This window comes from Eubalaena glacialis, chromosome 13 (genome assembly GCF_028564815.1).
Source record: "Eubalaena glacialis isolate mEubGla1 chromosome 13, mEubGla1.1.hap2.+ XY, whole genome shotgun sequence".
NCBI classification, from domain to species: Eukaryota; Metazoa; Chordata; class Mammalia; order Artiodactyla; family Balaenidae; genus Eubalaena; species Eubalaena glacialis.
The window spans coordinates 72,926,216-72,948,349 of NC_083728.1; the positions used below are offsets into that span (position 1 = coordinate 72,926,216).

Here is a 22,134-nt window from a genome sequence, read left to right on the forward strand (position 1 = left end):
GTTATTGGAGAAGGCTTCCTGGAGGAGGTGATGGAAAGGATGCCAGTGGTAGGAGGTAGGGTTTAGGAGATAGAGTTTGGCAGGCGTCTTCCTTCTCTGTGGCCTCCACAGCACCTTACAGTCATTGTTTGGTCGATGCATTTATTCAGCAAATACAATAAAGCTGCTTGATGATGGGAAATTAGATGTAACATGGTTGAGATTGCCATCCTCCCTCCTCTCCTGTTCTTCTTAACGAGGGGGTGTTGGCTGGGGTCCCAAGTTCTTAGCTTTTGCAGGGGGTGGGGAAGCAGGAAGTCAGGGCCTGACCATCCCTTGAAATGGTTTCAGTTTACATATGATCACTTGTGTACGTTCTATGATTTGCAGTGGGGTTTTTTTGTGTGTGTGTGTATGCTTTTGGTGACAGAACAGTACTTTCTGGCTGACTACTAAGGATATATCACTGATATGATTTTAAAACATTTTTAATGAATTATGTGGCAGAGATGGCTATTGATCACCCATGTCCTCTTCTTCTTGGGTTATCACTTGGATGTATTTCCTAGGCTCCCTTACAGTTTGGTGGGCCACATGACTGAGTTTTGGCTGATGGAATGTGTGCAGAAATAGTGTGTGCCCCCCTCAAGCTTGGACCCTAAAAACCTCCCCACTTTCCTCATTTACCAGCAGAGTTGAGAGGACTCTGAGGGCCTGGAGAAGGGCAGAGCCACAAGCTGGAAGGAGCCTGGGCCTCTGAATGACTGTGGAGCAGAGCCTCTCCTTTCCCCCTCTCTGGTGGTCTGTGGCTGTCCACTGAAGAGTATGGGGCTCCAGGAAGCTCTTTGGAAGGTCTTTGGATATGAGAGAGGCTTGTTGGCTGTGGCCTTCCCCTCAGGGTGATCTAACTGGGCTGTTCCACAGGGAAAGGGTATCTTTAGGCCTTTTTTCTCACACTGGTCAGATTCCCCAAAGAAGTCTTGTCCAGTCTTTGGCAGGATTGGCATCCAGGTGCCAGGACACTGAGAGCAGTGTGGAAGAAAGCTGAGGGTCACCAGCAGAAACTTGGATTTGTTCAAACTCATTCTCTAGGATTTACTCTTTCTGGTCCTATTCCTAAAGCTGATACAGGAAAAGTTGATCGGGATTGCATTCAAAGTAATAGTGGCTGGCTGGACTGATTCAAAAATAAACATTTTTGCGTTGGGGGGATCAGTTTTGCTGACCAAGAAGCTGCAGACTTAACCCCCGTGAACTGAGAATGTTCTAGATGAAAGTGGTTATAGTGACCACCACAGGATAAAAGTAGCTTGGATTAAACTCTTGCAGGCAAGGCTGATGGGCGCAAGAAGAAGGCTTCAAACGAAGGAAGGAGTGAGTCACTAACAGGCTGATGATGAAGTAGAAGATGACATTCTCTGGGTCCCCAAAGTCCTAGGGCTGTGGAACACCCAGAGAAGCATTTCAGAGGGCTGGAAAGTCAGAGGGCAGCCATTGTTCCGTTCTCCAGCTGTGATGCTTTCTAGACCTGGCAAGGACCCCACAGGGAGTGGCCGAAAGGCAGGAGGCTCAGCTGCAGAACATTCTCTCCACCAGTGGTTCTTGAACTTTAGTGAACATTGGTACCACCTGGAGGGCTTGTTTAAACATGGCTTGCTGGGCCCACCCCCAGAGTTTTCTTTAGCAGGACTGGAGTGGGGCCCCAGAATTTGCACATGTGACAAGTTTTCAGGTGAGGCTGCTCCTGCCGCTAGTGGTCCCAGGATCACACTTTAAAAGTGGTTTAGCAAGTGATGGCTGAGTGAAGCCCTGGATAGACCTGCACTGGCTTCAGACCCACCTCCCCCACCTTCTAGCCATGTGATTTGGGGCAAGTCACTTAACTTCTCTGTTCCTCAGTTTCCTCATCTGTAGGATGGAGCCAATGGTGCGTACCTCCTGGGGTTCAGGGGAGGCTTCCTGGAGGAGGTGACATCTATCTAACCTGAGACCTGAGGGATGAGCAGAGTTGGCCAGGGGACAGGGCGAGCAGGCTAGAGCATGTGCCAAGCAGATGGCACAGTGTGGGCGAGCCAAGGGAGGGGGCAATGCTTGTCCTCCAAGGAGCTGAGAGGAGTGATGGAGCAAGAGCTTTAAAAGTGGTGCTGAAATGCTGTGAATCTGTTCTGGGCTACATGTCTCAGGGTGGGATTGCAGTGGAGGGGAGGCTGACCAGGTCATGGGAAATGGGCCTTGGGGATGGGAGGGCCTGAAAGCAGTGCAGGTTACTTCTGTCCACATCCCATTGGCTCAAATGTAGTCACATGGCCCCACTTAGACGGAAAAGGATTTGGGCAGGGGAGAACAAATCCGTAGTGGACAGCTGGCTTCTGTGCCACAGACCAGTTCTCTCACCTCTTCTTCACCTTGCTCCCTCTGCCCCACTTTGGTGGATGAGCGATTTTTATAGATGAGGAAGCTGAGGTTCAGAGAGGTTAGGTAATTTGCCCAACGTCACTCAGCTAGTGGCAGAGCCGGGACTTGAACACAGATCTGTTCACCCCAAAAGACTTGTTGGGCCCGATCCTGGTCTTGGCTGCTTTTTGAGGGCCTCCCCATGACCCAGGCTTTCCCACTCGGGATCTCAGCTGCGTCTCTGGGCTAAGTAACCCCCAGATGCCTTGTAGTTCTAACCCGATAGTCCCTCCATTCCTCCATGCCTAAACTGCTCATTATACCCACAGAAATTGCCCACTTTTGTTCAGTTACTCATTCATTCATGCAGCCTGCATTTACAGGGAACCTAGTGTGTGCCAGGCATTGTGCTCTGGGCTGGTAGCTAGAAGGACTAAGACACGGCCCCTTTTGTTCCAGACACTCACGTGGTCTGGCCACCAAGAGGCTGTGTAAACACAGAGTTGCCCTGAGAAGTGAGACACACTTGTCTCTCTGATCTGACCCACCAGGAGGACAGAGTATCCTGGGAACATGAGAGGGGTGCAAACGATTAAAAAGTAAAATTCAAGCCCTCTTGTGCATTTTGTTAATTGAAGCTGTAACTATATTATTGTGCTTTGTATTCTAAGATGTATTTTTCTGATTTTTAAAACAGTAAAGTAGCCTTTGTACCTTAACAGTTTTATATGAATGAAGGACAGTGAATTGCATCGATGAGCTTTAGCAGAGTGAATGTTGACTTGTCTCTCTGGGTCCAGCTGCGGGTTGCTGTTCTCATCAGCGAGTAAGCTAATTTCTCTGTCTCTGGTATGCGTGGAGATGTGTTTTTAAAGAGGAGATGAGGGAGGGTGGATTGGGGGAAGTCTCCTTGGAATCCACCAGAGTCATTCTAGAACAGGGTTTCTCAGCCTCAGCACTATAGACAGTTTGGCTGGACAGTTCTTTGTTGTGGGGGGCTGTGCTGTGCATTGTAGGATGTTTGGCAGCATCCCTGGCCTCTACCCACTAGATGCCGGTTGCACTCCCAGAGATGTGACAACCAAAGGTGTCTCCAGACATTGCCAAGTGTCCCCTGAGGGGGCAAAATTACCCCACTGTTCTAGACTATATGTGTTTCCTATGGCCACTGTAACAAATTACCACAGACTTAGTGGCTTAAAACAACACAAACTTCTTTTCTTATGGTTCTGGAGATGAGAAGTTCAAAAGCCAAGGTGTCAGCAGGGCCAGGTTCTTTCTGAAGGCTGTAGGGAAAATCTGTTGCCATGCTTTTCCAGTTTCTGTAGGCCACCTGCATTCCTTGACTTGTGGCCCCTTCCTCCGTCTTCAAGGCCAGCTGCATAGCATCTTCAAAATTTCTCTATGACCCCTGCTTCCATTGTCACATCTCTTCCTCTGACTCTGACCCTCCTGCCTCCTTTTTATAAGGACTCACTGGATAATCCAGGATACTGTCCCATTTCAAGATCCTTAATCACACCTGCAAAGCCGCTTTTGCCACATAAGGGAACATATTCACAGGCTTTGGGAATTACGATGTGGGCATCTTTGGAGGGGCATTATTCTGCCCACGACATAGACTGTTGGGTCTCTGGGTATGACGGAAATGCTTATGGAGGGCCTGGGAGGATGGAAGTGACTTAGGGATTGGGGAGTGGGGTATGGTCAGAGCATAATAGCAGCTGGTGCTTTTGAGGACAATTCTCTGTCAGGCACCATGGGCCTGATCTCACTAACAACTCCAGGGGTTAGCTCTCCCCTGTTTTACAGACCGGAAACCACCCAGAGAAGGCTTTCCGGAGGGGGTAAAAATTTGAGCTGGATTTTGAAGGGAACAGAGGAGTTTGGCAGCAGGTGGGAGAGGCATTCCAGAAAGAGTGTCCTTAGGGTGCAGGGGCAGGGAAGTGAGAACTTGGTCGTGAATGGGGACTGGTTCTTGGGTGGGGACATCTGTAAATCAGTCCTTTTTCTCTGACACGAACTGTATTATTTCTTGAAATAGTTTTAATAAATGTTTATTCATGAGCACCCACCACATCCTGGGGATATATATGTTAATAAGTCACTGACCTGAACTCTTAGCTGGAGGCTTGACTTAGTAGCTCCTGATGTCGCACTTTGTTACCCTTCCCACCGGCAGCAAATTAATGAAACTCAGCCTGGAAAGGTATTTGATTAGCACTTTATGAACCCTGCTCAGTGCCAGGCACTGTGCAGGTAAAGACTCAAGGAAGTCCCAGCCTGCCCCATGGAGTCTGTTGTTTCAGGCTTCTAGTTGGGGAGCCAGGATTCAAACTGGGCCCTGGGACCGCAGAACACCGTGTCTCGGGCACTACACTGAGCTTTGGTTTTTGTTTCTTTTATTTTCACCAACTTTTTTTTTAATTGATGTATAGCTGATTTACAATATTATAGTAGGTTCAGGTGTACAGCATAGTGATTCAGTGTTTTTACAGATTATACGCTATTAAAAGTTATTACAAGATAATGGCTGTAATTCCCTGTGCTATAAATATATCCTTGTTGCTTATTTATTTTATACATAGTAGTTCATATATCTTAACTTGCCCCTCCCTTTATCCCTGTCCCCACGACTTTGGTTTCTGTATCTGTGAGTCCCAGGCATGTTTGGATTCAGAATCTCAAATGATGTCATCACTGTTCATTTTTCTCTTCATCTCTTGTTCTGCTCTTCACCAAAAGTCAGCTTTGTTCTCTGGTGGCCTCAGCCCCTGTCTCAGATTAACATCCTGCAGGAAAGGACTGACCTTCTCTTCCAGTTGCTCAAGCTAAAGCCCCAGGCTTACCTGAGATTAGGCCATAGTGGTTTGTTTTTTTTTTTTTTTTTAGGGAGTATTAGTCATTTTTAAATTTTTATTTATTTATTTATTTTTGGCTGTGTTGGGTCTTCGTTTCTGTGCGAGGGCTTTCTCTAGTTGCGGCAAGCGGGGGCCACTCTTCATCGCGGTGCGCGGGCCTCTCACTGTCGCGGCCTCTCTTGTTGCGGAGCACAGGCTCCAGACGCGTAGGCTCAGTAATTGTGGCTCACGAGCCCAGTTGCTCCGCGGCATGTGGGATCTTCCCAGACCAGGGCTCGAACCCGTGTGCCCTGCATTGGCAGGCAGACTCTCAACCACTGCGCCACCAGGGAAGCCCCGGCCATAGTGGTTTGACTTGAGTCACATGCCCATCTCTGAGCCAATCGCTATGGCCAGGTGCCCAGTGCTGTGATTGGCTCAGTGGGGTCATGTGACACACCCCGTTACCTGGGGGTGGATCCCCAACCCCAATCCCAATCCCATGACTGGAGAGTGGGGGAGAAGCAGATCCCCAAACAGAAACAGGTGCGTGACGCGAGGTGGTCCATAAGTCACCCGGTCCATTGTGGTTGAAGGTGAGGACCATTGAGTTCTGCTGTGCTGGCCATATACTAGTGTGTGTACTGGTGGCTCAGCACAGCCCGTGTTGGCTCTGGGGTGCTGGCTCCCAGGAGTGGTGGGTGGGAGATTCCAGATCATTTCTACATCAGGAAGGCAGCTCCTGGGGGTGAGGGGAGCCCCAAGGAGGGCCGGTGGTCACTGTGGCTTGGCCACAGGCCTTGACCTAGGCATTGCAATCATCATTTCCTGCCCCAGCGGCTGCCAGAGAAGCCCTTTACAGCAAGTCGCAGTGAGAGCAGTGGTTCAGTGGCCAGAGCCTAAGATAGCCTGTTCCCTGAGGACCCCTGAAGAAGCTTGGCTTGGCTGCTAACCAGGCGTCCAGGTCACCAGCCTGGCTGGGGCCCAGGATTCAGCCCCCTTTATTGATGGTACTTAAAATGATGATGATAATTATAGTCTTAGTGCTTGTTCTGTGCTAGCACTGTCAAGTTAGTGGGGTGGGTACAGCTCTGCATCCCAGGTTATAATGAGGAACCCGAGGCCAAGAGGTAAAGTCACACACCTAGTAAGTGGCAGAGTTGGGGCTTGAACTCGGGTCTGACTCAGAACTCTGCTCAGCTGCCTCTCCATAGAAATATTTTCCCAGGATGTGTCAGGGACTGGGAGGGGAAGATGTGGATGCCTGAGTGAGGGCAGAGGAAAGCTTCTAGAGAATCCTGATGTCTTGGGAACTGGGGTTCTGCTCCTGGTCTCAGTCTCTCTGCTCACAGAGAGGCCCTTTGTGGGCCGAGCAAAGCCCATGTTAGATGGAGATTCCTAAGAGGCTGGTGTTGGAACAGGCATCATGGGGCTGAGTTATGGGCCAGTGAGGGCTCCTTGCCTGTCTAGGGGAATCCAACATCCTCCAGGTGGCCAGTCTTCATGGGCAGATGTGGAAGCAGCTACCAAGTTAGGACTCTGGATTGAGACCACAGTTTTCCCAGGCTGACCTGCCCAGGCATCAACTTGTTATAAGAGATATGATGTGACTTTTTATGACATGGGAGAGAAGGGGCACTGGACCAGATAGAATTAGCAAGTAGTAGGAAAAAAAGAAAATTATAGTATATTATATAAGTTTAGATAGCAAACTCTGAAGATTGTGAGTCCAGGATAATTATGGTGCCCCATGATGTAAGATTATGCTGCCCCAGGCTCTCTCTGTTTCATGGCTCTGCCATCCTCGGCACATGGCTTCCTTCTCATGAATAAATTTAGCTGCTTGAGCTCCAGCCATCACACCTGCATTCCAGCCAGCAGGAAGGAGAGAGAGCAGAAGGGTACACTCCCTCTTTTTAAAAACCATTCCCTAGATAAACAACAAGGTCCTACTGTATAGCACAGGGAACTATATTCAATATCCTGTGATAAGTCGTAATGGAAAAGAATATGAAAAAGAATGTATGTATATGTATAACTGAATCACTTTGCTGTACAGCAGAAATTAACACAACATTGTAAATCAACTACACTTGAATAAAATAAATTAAAAAAAAACAAACCCTTCCTAAAGTTGCATACAACCCTTCTGCTCATATCCCCTTGGCCAGAACTTGGTCACATGGTCACGCCTAATTGCAAAGTAATCTGGGAAACGTAGACCTTATTATGAGTGGCCGCATGCTTAGCTAAATAGCAGTGGTTCTGTTATTAATAAGGAGAGAATAGCTGTCGGGGGACAGTTAGCAGGCGTTGCCACAGCTGCCTTTTAAAAGCAAATGTATGACAACTGAAAAGCCGTGAAACAGATCCCCCTCACTCAGTTCTGGAATCCATATCAAGTGCCTGCCGAGTACAAGGCACTGTGCCAACTAGGGTCACAGCTGCTTGTCTGCAGCTCATTTTGTTTCCCAGGACCGAGGAAAATGTCAGGTCTGTGGTGGGACGTGGCCAAGGGCTGGGGTTCTGGTCCTAATTCCTCTGTGAACTCCTGTGGAGCCTCAGTCAGGCCACTTTCCTGCTCAGCTCCCCTCACAAATGAGGAAGTTGGCGAGATGAACTAATTTAGTCAAGGTCACCAGCAGCACAGCTAGGATTTGCACCCTTTGGCAGCCTGGCTCCTGAGCCCGGGCTCTTAACGGCTGGGCAACACTGCCTGGAGGTCCATAGCTGAGGCTGTGGCTCCGGCCCCTCCCCTGGCGCCAGCGCAGCCCCAGAGGCCAGTAACCTGGCTGGGCTGCTGGCAGCTCCAGGCAACCGTGTCTCTTGGTCAGCAGGGACTCTGGCCAAGGGCTGACCAGGGCAGAGTAGGCATTGGGGCTGGGAGCGGCTGAGGGTGGGGAGAAGTGGGCACAGGGCCCGGGGACGATTTTGGTAACAAGCAGGATCAGGTGGCTCTGGCATCGGATCCAGGCGGTGACTGTCTTGCCCAGAGGGTCAGAAACAAACTCGGAGGTTGACACCCAGAGCAGCGATTTTCAAACTGAGTTGAGTAATCACTGTGGGTGGTGCATTAAAGATAAAGAGTAAAAAAGAAAGAAAAACAAGTAGGATAGAAAATAGCAGAGGGCATTGTACAAAGTAAGGCTAAGTACAGTTTCCTGAAATTTTAACTTACATTTTGTAGGTAGGTACTGTGTTAGGATATAAATATATTTCTTGCTCGGATGACTGTCAAGAAAGTGCTGAAGCCTCAGGTCTAGAAAACTGCCTCCCGATGGAAACAGCTGTTAAGAATAATTGGAATTAGTTGATTTAAAAAAATTTTAAGTTTTTTCACTTTTTAATTTTTTTATATTGAAAGCAACCAGCTTTGTAAAAACTTAAAACAGTATAGAAGTGTACAGAATGTTAAAAACTTCCCTGCACCCCGCCAGCTCCCAATCCCACTGCCCACCCCAGTGCTGGTAGCGCTCTTGTGGGCCCTTCCGGGACATACCTTTTCTTTTAGCACAGATAGGATCACCATAATGTAACTGCTCTTGTGCAACTTGCTTTTTAAATGTAACGGTTTTTCTTGTCTTTTCTTTTTTTCTTTTTTTATTATTATTTTTAATCTTTTTTAAAAACATTTATTTATTTTATTTTTGGCTGTGTTGGGTCTCTGTTGCTGCACTCGGGCTTTCTCTAGTTGCAGCGAGCCGGGGCTACTCTTCATTGTGGCACATGGGCTTCTCATTGTGGTGGCTTCTCTTGTTGCGGAGCACAGGCTCTAGGTGTGCGGGCTTCAGTAGTTGTGGCAGGCAGGCTCAGTAGTTGTGGCTCGCGGGCTTAGCTGCTCCGCCACAGGTGGGATCTTCCCAGACCAGTGATCGAACCTGTGTCCCTTGCATTGTCAGGTGGATTCTTAACCACTGTGCCACCAGGGAAGTCCCATGTCTTTTCTTTTTTTAAACATTAGATTATTGAAGTATATTCACAAACCTACCAATCCACTTATTTAAAGTGGATTTAATATAGTCAGTGGTTTTTTTTAATGTATTAACAGAGTCATGCAACCAACACAATCGGTTTTAGAACATTTTCATCCATTCAGAAGAAACCCTTTAGTGATCGTTCCCCATTTTCCCCCAACTCTCCCCTCCCCCATCCCTAGGCAACCACTCACGTACTTTCTTATAGATTTGCCTTCTCTGGACTTTTCATATAAATGGAATCATTCAATATATGGTCTTTTTTGAACTGTCTTCTTTCACTTAGCATCAGTACTTCATTCCTTTTTGTGGCTGAAGAGCATTCCGTTGTATATATAGACCACATTTTGCTTATCCATTCATCAGTTAATGGATGTTTGGATTGTTTCCCCTTTTGGCTATTGCATATAATACTACTATGAACCATATGTCACAAGTTTTTGTTGTGGACATGTTTGGGTGTATACCTAAGAGTATAGTTGCTGGATCATATAGTAATTCTGTGTTTAACTTTTTGAGAAACTGCCAGGCTGTTTTCCAAAGTGACTGCACCATTTTACATTTCCATTAATAGTGTATGAGGAAAAAAAAAAAAAAATAGTGTATGAGGGTTTCCAATTTCTCCCCATCCTCACCAACACTTGTCATTTTCCACTTTTAAAATTCTATCTATCCTAGTGGATGTGGCTTTGATTTGTATTTCCCTAATGGCTGATGATGTTGAGTATCTTTTCATGTGTTTACTGGCCATGTGTATCTTCTTTAGAGAAACGTCTGTTCAAATCCTTTGCCTTTTTTTTTTTTTTTTTTTTTTTTGGCTGTGCTGCGTGGCATGTGGGGTGTTAGATCCCTGACCAGGGATCAAACCCGTGCCCCTGTAGTGGAAGCGTGGAGTCTTAACCACTGGACTGCCAGGGAAGTCCCCCTTTGCCCATTTTTTATTTGGGTTATTTGTCTTTTTATCGTTAAGTAGTATGAGTCCTTTACATAGTCCCTTATCAGACATGATTTGCAAAAATTTTCTCCCATTCTGTGAGCTATCTCTCCACTCTCATGGTGGTGTCCTTTGAAGCACAAAAGTTTTTAATTTTGATGATGTCCAGTGTATCTCTTCTTTTGTTGCTTGTGTTTTTGGTGTCCTATCTAAGGCTTTGCCTAATTCAGTGTCACAAAGATTTTCTCTTATATTTTCTTCTGAGAGTGTTAGAATTTTACTCTTATATTTAAACCTTTGATCCATTTTGAGTTAATTTTTTTGGCCACACTGCGCAGCTTGGGGATCTTAGTTCCGCAACCAGGGATCAAACCCATGACCCCTGCAGTGGAAGCACAGATTCTTAACCACCAGACCTCCAGGGAAGTCCCCATTTTGAGTTAATCTTTGTATATAATGTAAGAAGGTGTTCAACTTCATCCTTTTGCATGTGTATATTCACTTGTCCTGGCACCATTTATTGAAAAGAGTATTCTTTCCGCATTGAATTGTCTTGGTACCCCTTTCAGAAATCAGTTGGCTGTAAATGTGAGGGTTCATTTTTGGACTCTCAGTTCTGTGTCTATCCTCATGCCACTGTCAACTGTCTTAATTACTTTAGCTTTGTAGTAAGTTTTGAATTCAGGAAGTGTGATTCTTGTAACTTTTACAAGATTCTTTCAGCTATTCTGGGTCCCTTGAATTTCCATGTGAACTTTAGGACCAGTTTGTTAATTTATTCAGTGAAGCCACTGGGATTCTCATAGTGATTGGGTTGAATTTGTAGATCAGTTTTGGGAGTATTGCCACCTTAGCTATGTTAAATTTTCTGATCTATGAACACGGGATATCTTTACACTTATTTCGGTCTTCTTTCATTTCTTCTGACACGTTTTGTTTCTCACTGTACAAGTCAAGCACTTCTTTTGTTAGCCAAGATGTTTTATTTATTTATTTTTGGCCGCATGATTTGTGGGATCTTAGTTCTCCGATCAGGGATTGAACCCGTGTCCCCTGCCATGGAAGCGTGGAGTCCTAACCACTGGACCTCCATGGAATTCCCTAGCCAAGTTTTTTATTCTTTTTGATGCTGTTATAGATAAAATTGTTTTCTTAATTTCATTTTTGGATTTTTTCATTGCTAGTATATGGAAATATTATTGATTTTTTGTATCCTACAATGTTGCTGAACTCTTTCTTGACTATCTTTGCATGTCTTTGTGTATCTAGAGCTTCCTTTTTCTTTGTAACAGTCACACAGTATTTCATGGTGTAGAAAAACTGTAGTTTATATAACAGGCCTCCATTGATGGTCATTGTGGGCTTTTCCCTCTTTTTACTGTTACTGATTGTGCTACAGAGAACGCTCTTCAGGCCACTCATCCATTCTGGGGACATGTGTTGAGTGCCTGCTCTATGCCAGGCACTCTTAAGGCAACAGGGCTACAGATGATAAAGAAGTTAAATGAGATGATTTTGGCTTGGGAAAATCTCTTTGAAGAAAATAAAACAGGGTGATGTGCTAGGGAGTGACTGGGTGTGTGTTTGAGAGGGGTTCTTTGAAACGAATCAGAGAAGATTTCTCTGGAGAGGAGACTTTTGAGCTGGGATCCAAATGATGAGAAAGACCCACTGTTGGGAGATTGGGAAGGTTGTTCCAGGCACAGGGAACACAACAAGTACAAAGGCCCCGAGGTGGAAAATGGGCCCCCAGTGTTCACGGAACACAAAGAAAGCCCATGGGCCTGGAGAGCTGCCAAGGCCGGAGGAGAGGTGGACAGGGGCCAGACTAACACAGGCCTGGTAGCCTTAAAAGGCGTTTGGATTTTGTTAAGAATGTGAAGAGAAGCTGCTGGAAGGTGTCAAGCAGAGAAATGATTTGATCTAATTTATGTTCTAAAAAGATCAGCCTTGTGGCTTAAGAAGCATTTATTTTCTGTTTCAAGTGCTGAGTTCTTCAAAGTGGAATTACTGGGTGGAGGGGTTTGTACATTTAAAATGTTCCTAGACACTGCCTGCCTGTGTCTCCCCTAAAGGTAGCAGTAGTTTTCACTCTGAGGGTGCCTGCTCCTTCTGTGCCAGGGGCATTCGGGGTGAGGTGCCCTGCAAGCTCTCAGCCCCTGGACCCCAGCACCCATTCTCTTGCTTCCTTGCAGGACCCTCACTGCTGCATTTGCCCAGTAACTCTGGCTGTGCCGTCCAGCCCTTGGGTAAGACGGGCGTCCCGGGAACATGGCAGAGGAAGACCTCATCTTCCGCCTGGAAGGCGTGGATGGCGGCCCGACCTCCCGGGCTGGTGATTCAGATGCAGACAGCGATGGTGAGGAGGGTTACTTCATCTGCCCCATCACTGAGGACCCGGGGGCACACCAGAATGTTAATTCCAAGGTTAATAACTACTACAGCAACCTAGCCAAAAGCGAGCGCTACGGCTCCAGCGGGTCCCCGGCCATCTCCTTCCATTTCAAGGTGAGTGGTTCCCCCCTTCCCCCCTCCCCCCTCCCCCCTGCCCAGCTCACCTGCCGTAGGGATGGGAGGTTGGGGTCGCTGGTTGAGGTTGTTTCCAAACTCTCGCCAGTGCGTAAATTCTGGATCTGAGGCTATGCCTGTTAAGCTGGGAAGATTTGGTTGTTTTAATATAAGTTTCATTACTTTACAGCAGTGTTTTACAAATAGCTGCTCTGGACCCACTAGTGGGTTGTGGAAACCTTGGCCAATTTTTTAAGACCCAGAACAGAACAGAATAGACTAGAAAATATTGGAGAGGGAGGAGGGAGGGGGAAAAAATATCAGAGAGCACTGACAGTTGTAAAGATATTTTAGGGACACATACACACACATTTACAAACTCACACGCAGTGACCAAATTGGTTGTTGATGACCAGGTTCTCCGAGATAGCGGTTGTGAAGTATTTTTATTTCATCCCTGCACTTGTGTGTATGCGGGTCTAGAGAAAGGATGTAAAATGTAGTTTTTCATGTTGGTTGTGGTCAAAAGAGCCACTGCTTAGAGTTGGGCATCCTTCTTCTGGACTGAGGAAGAGGGGACTTATTTTGTTAGGAATTTGTGTTCATACCATGGCAAAGCTGGTATAGAGAAGAGGGAGAAAGGTGAACGTTATTGGACTTTTGTATAATAACTGGTGGTGAAAAAAAATTTTTAATGCAGTACTGTTATCCTTATTTAATTTAATCCTCACAAACAGTAAGTATCAGTTTGTACTGTGACCAAAATGCCTATTACCACTTTGGGATTTGAAATTGAAGTCATTCTTCTCTAACTGCAGAATTAATCTGTTTTTAGAAAATTAGTAATTCTAGGTCTCAGACAGTTGTATATTTTTCCTTTCAAGTCAGAGTTCTAGCTTAGGTCTCTTGGGCAGGCAGCTCCAAAAGTAGGCCTGTGGGTCCCCTCTGAGGTTGGGGGGCCCCTGAAGGGTCAGGTTGCGGCTTGCCCTGCTTTCCTGTCCTAAGACGGCTTCTGAAACACACACTCTGCCCCGCACAGGGCAGCGTGGGAAGACAGGGGAGCAGCCCGGCGCTCCTGTCTGTTCCAGTAAGTCAGGAAGGCTCGCGGAAACACGGGGTCCCTGCAGCCTCGCGTACCACATGTGAGGGGATCCAGGTGCCAGAGGGGGCTGGAGGGGTCAGAGCTTGTGAAACCCAAACCAACTCATGCTAGCTCAAGTGAAAAAAGAAAGGAAATTTATTCTAGCAGTCAAGAAGTGTTTCTTGAGACCCAGGGGCAGAAACAATGTCTGGCCTCTCAGGGGACAGATCCAGGAAGCTGGAAGGCCACAGGACTGTCTTTCTCTGTCTCATTCCTCAACTCTCTTTGCCTATTCTTTATTCTTCTCTGCACCTCAGTCTACACAGTGGGAAAATGGACCCCCCCAGCCCCAGGGTCCCCTCGTTACAGACGGAGCCACATGCAAAGACAGATCTGACCTTCTTCCATCCCAGCTGTAAGTGGAGAAAATCTATCTGCTTGGCCCAGCCCGAGTCAGGCGTCCTCTGTCTCTGGTCCAGTCACCTCTGGCCAGGGCACGGCATGGTGGGGCGCCGGGGATCACAGAACGGGGGCTGCTTCCAGAGAAGGAGGATCCTGGAGGCCTCCTAGTGGGGCAGACCCCTCAGAAGGGCTCCACCCACAGCTGCCTGTTCAGAGGAGCCATGAGCCTGGTTTGGCCTTTTGGCAAACATCGAGTGGGTCCAGGAGCTGGAGGGTCTCAGACAGGGAGGGGTGGACACAGTCTCTGACCACAAAACTCAGTATGGTAAATCCTTTAAAGGAAACACGGACGGAGTGATCCAGCAAAGGGAAGTTTGTCTGTAGGTCTGGCTTAGGACGTGAGCTTCGTGAGGGCAGGACCCTGTGGCCTGCTCAACATTCATCCCCAGTGCCGTGCACACAGCAGGTGCTTTATTTGGAATCAGTGAGGAGAGGGATGAGTGCTGAGCTCACTTCATTGGGTGCTATCTTGCTAAAGGACAGATAGGGACAGATAGTCGGTATTTACATAAAACAGAAACCACTGTGGATCATTTGACAATAGTTATTAAAGTAAAAAATACTTATACCTCAGTTATAATTAACATAGACTATTACATTAGTTTCAGGTGGGGACAATTCTTTATTTGGTGGGACTGTCCCTTATGTTGTAGGGCATTCAGCATGTCTGACCCCTGCTCACTAAATGCCATATTCTCCCCTATTCATTATGACAACCCAAAATGTTCCCCACTGTATATTTGCAAAGCTCGCATGAGGGGGTACTGCCCTCAGTTGAGAACAAGTAACAAAACATTTGTACAAGTGTTCAGATTTACATATTCAAAGATGTGCTTTGCAGTATTGTTTGTAATAAAGAAAAAATGGAAACAGCTCAAAAGTTCCATTGAGAGGGACCTGTTTAATTATAGACCATGGTCCTAACAGAATGCTGTATTTACATTAAAACAAAAATGTTTCTATGTGAATTGACTTCAAAACAGTGCCAAGATATACACAAGATATATTTTTTGTGGGGAGAAAACAAAATCCATGAAAAGCTCTTGGGATAGTGCTGGTCCATAATAAGGACAAACAAAAGTTAGCTATTTTTATTTTTATGTGCTGTGAAGTAAAAAAGCAAGTTGAAATATGATCCCACTTGTATCAAAAAACATAGATATACATGTATTAGTATTTGCATAGCAAAAACTCATAGAATGTTATAAAACAATTTAAAAATTACTAACGAGAAAAAGAAGGAATTTGCATCCAACGGTTAATGGCGATTCTCTCTGGGGGAGAGGGTGGCGTTAAGGGGGACTTTGATTATCTACATGGTATATATTTTTAAACATTGGAACTTTTAGAACTACACGTGTGTATTCCTTCTGTGTGCAAAAGGATGTTTTTAGAAGAAGAAAAATAAAGCAACACAGCCAGGTAACCACCCCTCCCCTAAACAAACATCAGTAATTTGCTGTCCTTGGGCTTGCCTGGTGGCGCAGTGGTTGGGAATCCGCCTGCCAATGCAGGGGACACGGGTTCGAGCCTTGGTCCGGGAGGATCCCACATGCTGCGGAGCAGCTGAGCCCGTGCGCCACAACTACTGAGCCTGTGCTCTAGAGCCCACGAGCCGCAACTACTGAAGCCCACACGCCTAGAGCCAGTGCTCTGCAACAAGAGAAGGTGCCGCAATGAGAAGCCCGCGCACCGCAACGAAGACCCAACGCGGCCAAAAATAAATAAATAAATGAATAAATTTGTAAAATAATTGGCTGTCTTTAAAACTCATCGATTCTGCAAGAGAAAGTTCAAAATCCTCACTGACGATGGTAGCTCATGGTCCACAGGGGCCCCGCACCTCTCCCCGCTCCTGCAGCAGGCTTCTCTTTTCACGCCTCTTCCTGAAACCTCTTTCATTTGGGTCTGTTAAAATGATTGTTCAGCCCCCCTAGACGCCCTGCCCTGGCTATCGCCTTGGCATTCCTTGGGGCTCATAGCAGAACTTTCTGTGCATCTGTCATTCTTGAATGTCATTCTGTTTATGAGTCAGCCCCTGACCTCAAGGCTAGGGGCTGTGTCCCATCGCACTTCATTCCCTGTACTCAGAGGAAGGGCTGTTGAAGGACGAGATGTAGCTCTTGGCTGCCCACTGTCCTAGGTGATCGAAGGGAGGCTCTATGGGGTTCTTGTTGCCAGTGGTGACTTCAGAGGGAGATGGCAGCTCAGTTTTCCAGACCTCACTCTCCCTGGCACTCAACAAACTGAAAGTGTTTTTTCATTTACTGTCGACATGGCAACTGAGTTGTTTAACCAAAATGGCTACCTGGCATTCCTCCAAGGTGGCGCCACCCTGGCAGGTACCAGGCGTGTATTGTGAACTGTTGAGTTTGTCACTGTCAAGGCCAGGGCGTTTTGCCTGAGTTCCCAGGGGGATGGTGGCAGAATCGTGCAGGGGGCCGCCCCCTGGGTAGAATATCAGGCAGCCAACCAGAGGATGTTTATACAGTTTATCATAACGTGGGAAAGTGCTTCTGCTCTGGAGTTAATTTTAAAGAGCAGAATTTAGAGTATGATTTTAGCTCTGTAAATACACACACATGCACACACACACACACACACACACAGAACAAAACCCTAAAAGGAAGTACATCAACACGCCAACAGGGATTGTGTTTGGATAGGATCATTTTTTTTCTACTTCTGTGCCATGTCTACATTTTCTAGAATAAGCATATGTTTTCAATTTTTTAATAAAGTGGAAAATTTTATTTAAAAGAATTGTTTTCCTGGTCTGAGAATATCTTGGGGATCATTCCTATTAGCACATATAGATCACCTGTTCTTTAAGTGAATTAAGTTGTATTCCATCACAAGATGTACATGGGTTTATCTAGCCAGTCCCCCTCTTTTTAAAAAAAAAAAAAATTATTTATTTGGCTGCACCGAGTCTTAGTTGCAGCACCTGGGATCTTTGTTGCGGCATGTGGGATCTAGTTCCCTGACCAGGGATCGAACCTGGGCCGCCTGCATTGGGAGTGGAGTCTTAACCGCTGGACCACCAGGGAAATCCCTAGCCAGTTCCCCCTCTTGAGGGACACTTGGGTTGTTTCCTTTTTTTCCTGTTACAAACAGTGCTGCAATAAATCTATACACATATCTAAACAAACTTTAAAATACATGTATTTTATAATATGTAAGTAATATACCTACACGGTAGAAAGAATTCAACCTGTACAAATGGTAAACAGTGAAAAGTAATCCTCCCACCCCTGATCCCTGTTTCCCTGGGGGATGTCCTTCCAGAAACGTTCCTTGTGAGTATAAGCATATGTACGTATGTGACTCTCTTCCTTTTCTTTTTCGCAGAAATGTTAGTTTACCGCAAACCTGTTTTGCACTCCTGTGCTGTCTTCCCGTATTGGCACATATGAACTGACATCAGCTAGAACTTATAGAACTGGCACTGTGGATCAGGCAGGCCCGCTCTACATGTTTTACTCATATCAACTCATTGAATCTGCACAGCAGTCCTATGAGGATTGGTGTTTTGACAGACAGTAAAACTGAGGCTCTGAGATCTTAATTGCTTGATGCTGCATGAGTGCAGTATGTTGTCTTGCTTATTTTGTTTTGTTTTTCTAATGGCCGAATATCATGGCATTATCTGGAAGCACTGTAATATATTTAGCCAGTTCCTCATGGGTGGGTGTGAAGGTCGTTTCCAGTCTTTTGCTACCACAAACCGCTTCCATAAGCATCTCTTATGTGTGTCTCTTACATGTGCGTGTGTCCTGGTGCCCACTCGGGGGTGTGACTGCCAGGTAAATCCCCAGAGGTAGAATGGCTGGAGCGAAATGTTTGTGGGTTTAAAACTTGGCTGAGCATTGCCCATTGCCCTTCAAAGAGGTTGCACCGGCATTGGTGCTTCCATGATGCATGGGCACGCCTGCTTCCCACGCCCTTCTTGGTAGACTTTGGTGATTAAACTGATACTTTCAACCTGCCCAGTGTGGCTCTAACAGCTTGGTCAAAGTACAGCAGTCACCCCAGAATGAAGTGGATGAGCGTCTGATGACTCACTGGGAAAAGAGGCATCCCTGCCCACCTGAGCCCGGGAAACCCCAGCCTGGCAGCTTTGGGCTTCTGCCCCTGCCCACTGACCACAGGAAACTCTGTGCATACGCAGAGGTGGTGACCATTTTGGTACTTTGCCCAGTGCTCTGGGAATGCAGAATGGGAAAGAGAAGCTTAGGTGTCCTGGGTCCAAAAAGCTTTGGACCTCCAGCAAAATAAGGGCCTGCTGGACAGATGAAGGAAAAAGATGTTGCTTCTGGCATTGGGCAGGAAGCCATCAGTGACCTGGTGTCTGGAAAACAGGAGGAGGCTGAAGAGAGTCAAGCCTGGCTGGAGGGACTCATCTTTATGAAGCATGTGGTCCTTTATGGAATATGCTGGATATTCATTAACAGGGGTCCCCCTTCTTTAATTTTATTTTGTAAATTTTGAGCAGCTTTATTGAAATATAATTTACATACCATACAATTTAGCCATTTAAAATGTACAATTCAATAGCTTTTAGTATATTCATAAAATTATGCATCCACATCACCACAGCCAGTTTTAGCTCATTTTCATTACCCTAAAGGAAGCCCCATACCTCTTAGCCACCACCCCCCAGTATCCCCATCCCATCCAGACCCTAGTACCCACTAACGTTGTTTTCAGTATCTATGGATTTGCCTCCTCCAGACAGTTCATGTAAATAGAATTATACAATATGTGGCCTTTTGTGTCTGGCTTCTTTCACTTAGCATAGTGTTTTCAAGGCACATCCATGTTGAAGTGTGTGTCAGTACTTCATTCCTTTCTATTGATGATGGATATACCAATTTTGTTTATCCATCAGTTGATGCACATTTGGGTTGTTTCTCCCTTTTGGCTGTTTTGAATAATGCTACACAAGTCTTTGTGTGACCATGTTTTCCTTTCTGTTAGGTAGGTACTTGGGAGTGGAATTGCTGGGTCATATGGTAACTCTGTGTTTGGTCCACATTCTTTTTTTTTTTTTTTTTTTAATTTTATTTATTTATTTATTTATTTATGGCTGTGTTGGGTCTTCGTTTCTGTGCGCGGGCTTTCTCTAGTTGCGGCAAGTGGGGGCCACTCTTCATCGCGGTGCGCGGGCCTCTCACTATCGTGGCCCCTCCCGTTGCGGAGCACAGGCTCCAGATGCGCAGGCTCAGCAATTGTGGCTCACGGGCTTAGTCGCTCCGCGGCATGTGGGATCTTCCCAGACCAGGGCTCAAACCCGTGTCCCCTGCATTGGCAGGCAGATTCTCAACCACTGCGCCACCAGGGAAGCCCCGGTCCACATTCTTGAGTCCTGGGTCTTCCATTTCATGGTTGCTGTAGGTCTGAAGGCAAATCACCTCCTCACTCTCTGAGCCTTGGGTACCTCGTCAGTGGACTGGGAACTATCCTACCTGCCTGTCCGTCCTTGGCCAGGTTACCATGAGGTGCCGGCCAGGATGCTGTCTGAGGAAAGACTTCCAGGAGACGGGGCGCTTTGTCATCCTAGGGAATGTTATTGCTTTGCTGGTTATTGTTCGCATCCTTCTCTTCCCGTCCTCTCTAGCCATGACTCCGAATCCCACTGGTCAGGGAGGATGAGCTGCAGCTACTGTTTTCAACAGAGAGAGATTTCTTGAGGATTTTTAACTTTGTTTCCTTTATAATTATTTGTTTTATTGCTTATAGAAGTAATGTATGCTCCTTGCAGAAGACAACTTTGAAAGTGCAGATACAATTGCTGTTAAGGTCCTAGTGTGTATTTCCGTATAAATACAGACACGACTAAATAAACAAGGACTTCTCCTTACAATAACAGGATTTTGCTATATATGCTCTCTAATAACCAGTTTTTCCTCAGCAATCAAGAAATGGTGCATATCTTTCCACATCAGTAAATGTGGATCTAGTCCATCATTTTTTTAGTGGCCCCATGGCAGCCCGTTGTATAGATATGCCACAGTTTCTTTAAGTATTTCCTTTTGTGGGATCCTTAGGAAGTTTCCAGGTTTTTGCTATTATATTCAGTGCTGGGTTCCATGGAAATTGCACGAAACCTCTAAATGCATGTGGCCCAGAGTGGGGCAGCCACACACTGATGTGACCTCTTTCCATCCCAGAGCGTGACTGTGCATCCCCACTTCTTCCCACTTCTTTTACTTGTCCTTGGCTGTGGTTTAAGCCCTTTACTGTCGGTCAGGAGGGGTAAGTAAGGCTGACTTAGGGCTATAGTTCTTAAAATCTACAGAAGTGATGATGGGGAAAACATATTTTATAACATCTGCTTACTGAATGTGACAGTTGATGTTTCAAGAAGGAAGCTTCGGGCTTCCCTGGTGGCGCAGTGGTTAAGAATCCACCTGCCAATGCAGGGGACACGGGTTCGAGCCCTAGCCCAGGAAGATCCCACATGCCGCGGAGCAACTAAGCCCGTGCGCCGCAACTACTGAGCCTGCGCTCTAGAGCCCGCATGCCACAGCTACTGAGCCTGCATGCCACAACTACTGAAGCCTGCACGCCTAGAGCCCGTGCTCCGCAATAAGAGAAGCCACTGCAATGAGAAGCCCGCGCACCTCAACGAAGAGTAGGCCCTGCTCGCTGCAACCAGAGAAAGCCTGCGCGCAGCAACGCAGACCCAACGCAGCCAAAAATAAAAATAAATAAAATTAATTTTTAAAAAAAAGGAAGCTTCAAGGAGCTACTGGATGCTTCTTCATGTAAGATCCGGAGGCTTTGATTGCTGTGATAGTAGTAATAAGAATAGTGATATAAAAACGGCAGCAGGTCTCTCGGGCTCGCGCACCTCCCCAAGATGGCGGCGCCCGAGGCCTGGCGCGCCCGGAGTTGCTGGTTCTGGGAGGTAGCGGCGGCAACGACCATGGAGGCCACGTCCCGGGAGGCGGCGCCAGCGAAGAGCTCGGCCTCGGGCCCCAGCGCTCCCCCCGCCCTGTTCGAGCTGTGCGGGCGGGCGGTGAGCGCCCATATGGGGGTTCTGGAAAGCGGGGTGTGGACCCTCCCAGGCCCAATACTTCAAAGCATCTTACCTCTGCTCAATATATATTACTTGGAGAGGATTGAGGAAACTGCCCTCAAGAAAGGCCTCTCCACTCAGGCCATTTGGCGCCGACTATGGGATGAGCTGATGAAGACAAGGCCTTCCAGTTTGGAAATCTAGATGCAACCCCTGGAGCTCAGCATAATGACATTGAGGCCCAATGAAATTATCAGGCATTATGTACAGGAGTTAGGCCTCATGAGGAAGAGAAGTGGACACAAGAATGTTGAGAAACGGCAACAGCTTCCTGCAACCTTTAAAGAAACATGAGATTCACTTTGTCACAGTGTCTCCCAAGTAGCAAGGTTGACTAGCAGGTGATGGAGACTGTAATATCTTTCTCTTTGAGAAAGCTTTTTCCACCATTATCTCAAGCTTCCTGGGAAGGAATGTCTATTTGTTATCTGTTTCCTTGTCTCAGAGTATTTCAGAATATATAGGATGCCCCAGGCCTGGTGGCCTAACAGTCACCTACACACAAGTCCTGACTTGGAGCATATCCATTCCAGAGGGTGTCTGCTTCCACTTCCCACTTTTGCATAACAGTAACCTTCACTTCATTCATAATTCAAACAGTTATTGAGTGACTATTCAGTTCCAGGCACTACGCTAGGTTCTAGGTATACAGTGGTGAGCAAGATAGACAGAGCACCTGATTGCTCATAGAGCAATAGTATTTCAAACTGTGTAGTACTCGTGTATATGTTTATTAAGAGATCTGCAGAATAAAATAGATATTCTGGAGACAAAGCAATGGGGAAATGAAGGATTATTCAGTCAATGATTCTCTAGTAACTGGTTAACCATTTGGAAAAAATAAAGTTAGTGCCTCACTTTACAGTATACTCAATTTC

The 22,134-nt window shown here is 46.5% G+C and overlaps 1 protein-coding gene across 2 annotated transcripts in view; it reads left to right on the top strand.

Moving 5' to 3' along the window:
* Positions 1–22,134, top strand: part of EEF2K (eukaryotic elongation factor 2 kinase) — a 63,622-nt gene that overhangs the window by 1,210 nt on the left and 40,278 nt on the right. For both annotated transcript variants that reach the window (XM_061208395.1, XM_061208396.1), the window contains exon 2: positions 12,317–12,629. In XM_061208395.1, coding sequence (XP_061064378.1) covers positions 12,393–12,629 — 237 coding nt within the window. In that variant the 5' untranslated portion in view covers positions 12,317–12,392. The remainder of the gene's footprint in view (positions 1–12,316; positions 12,630–22,134) is intronic.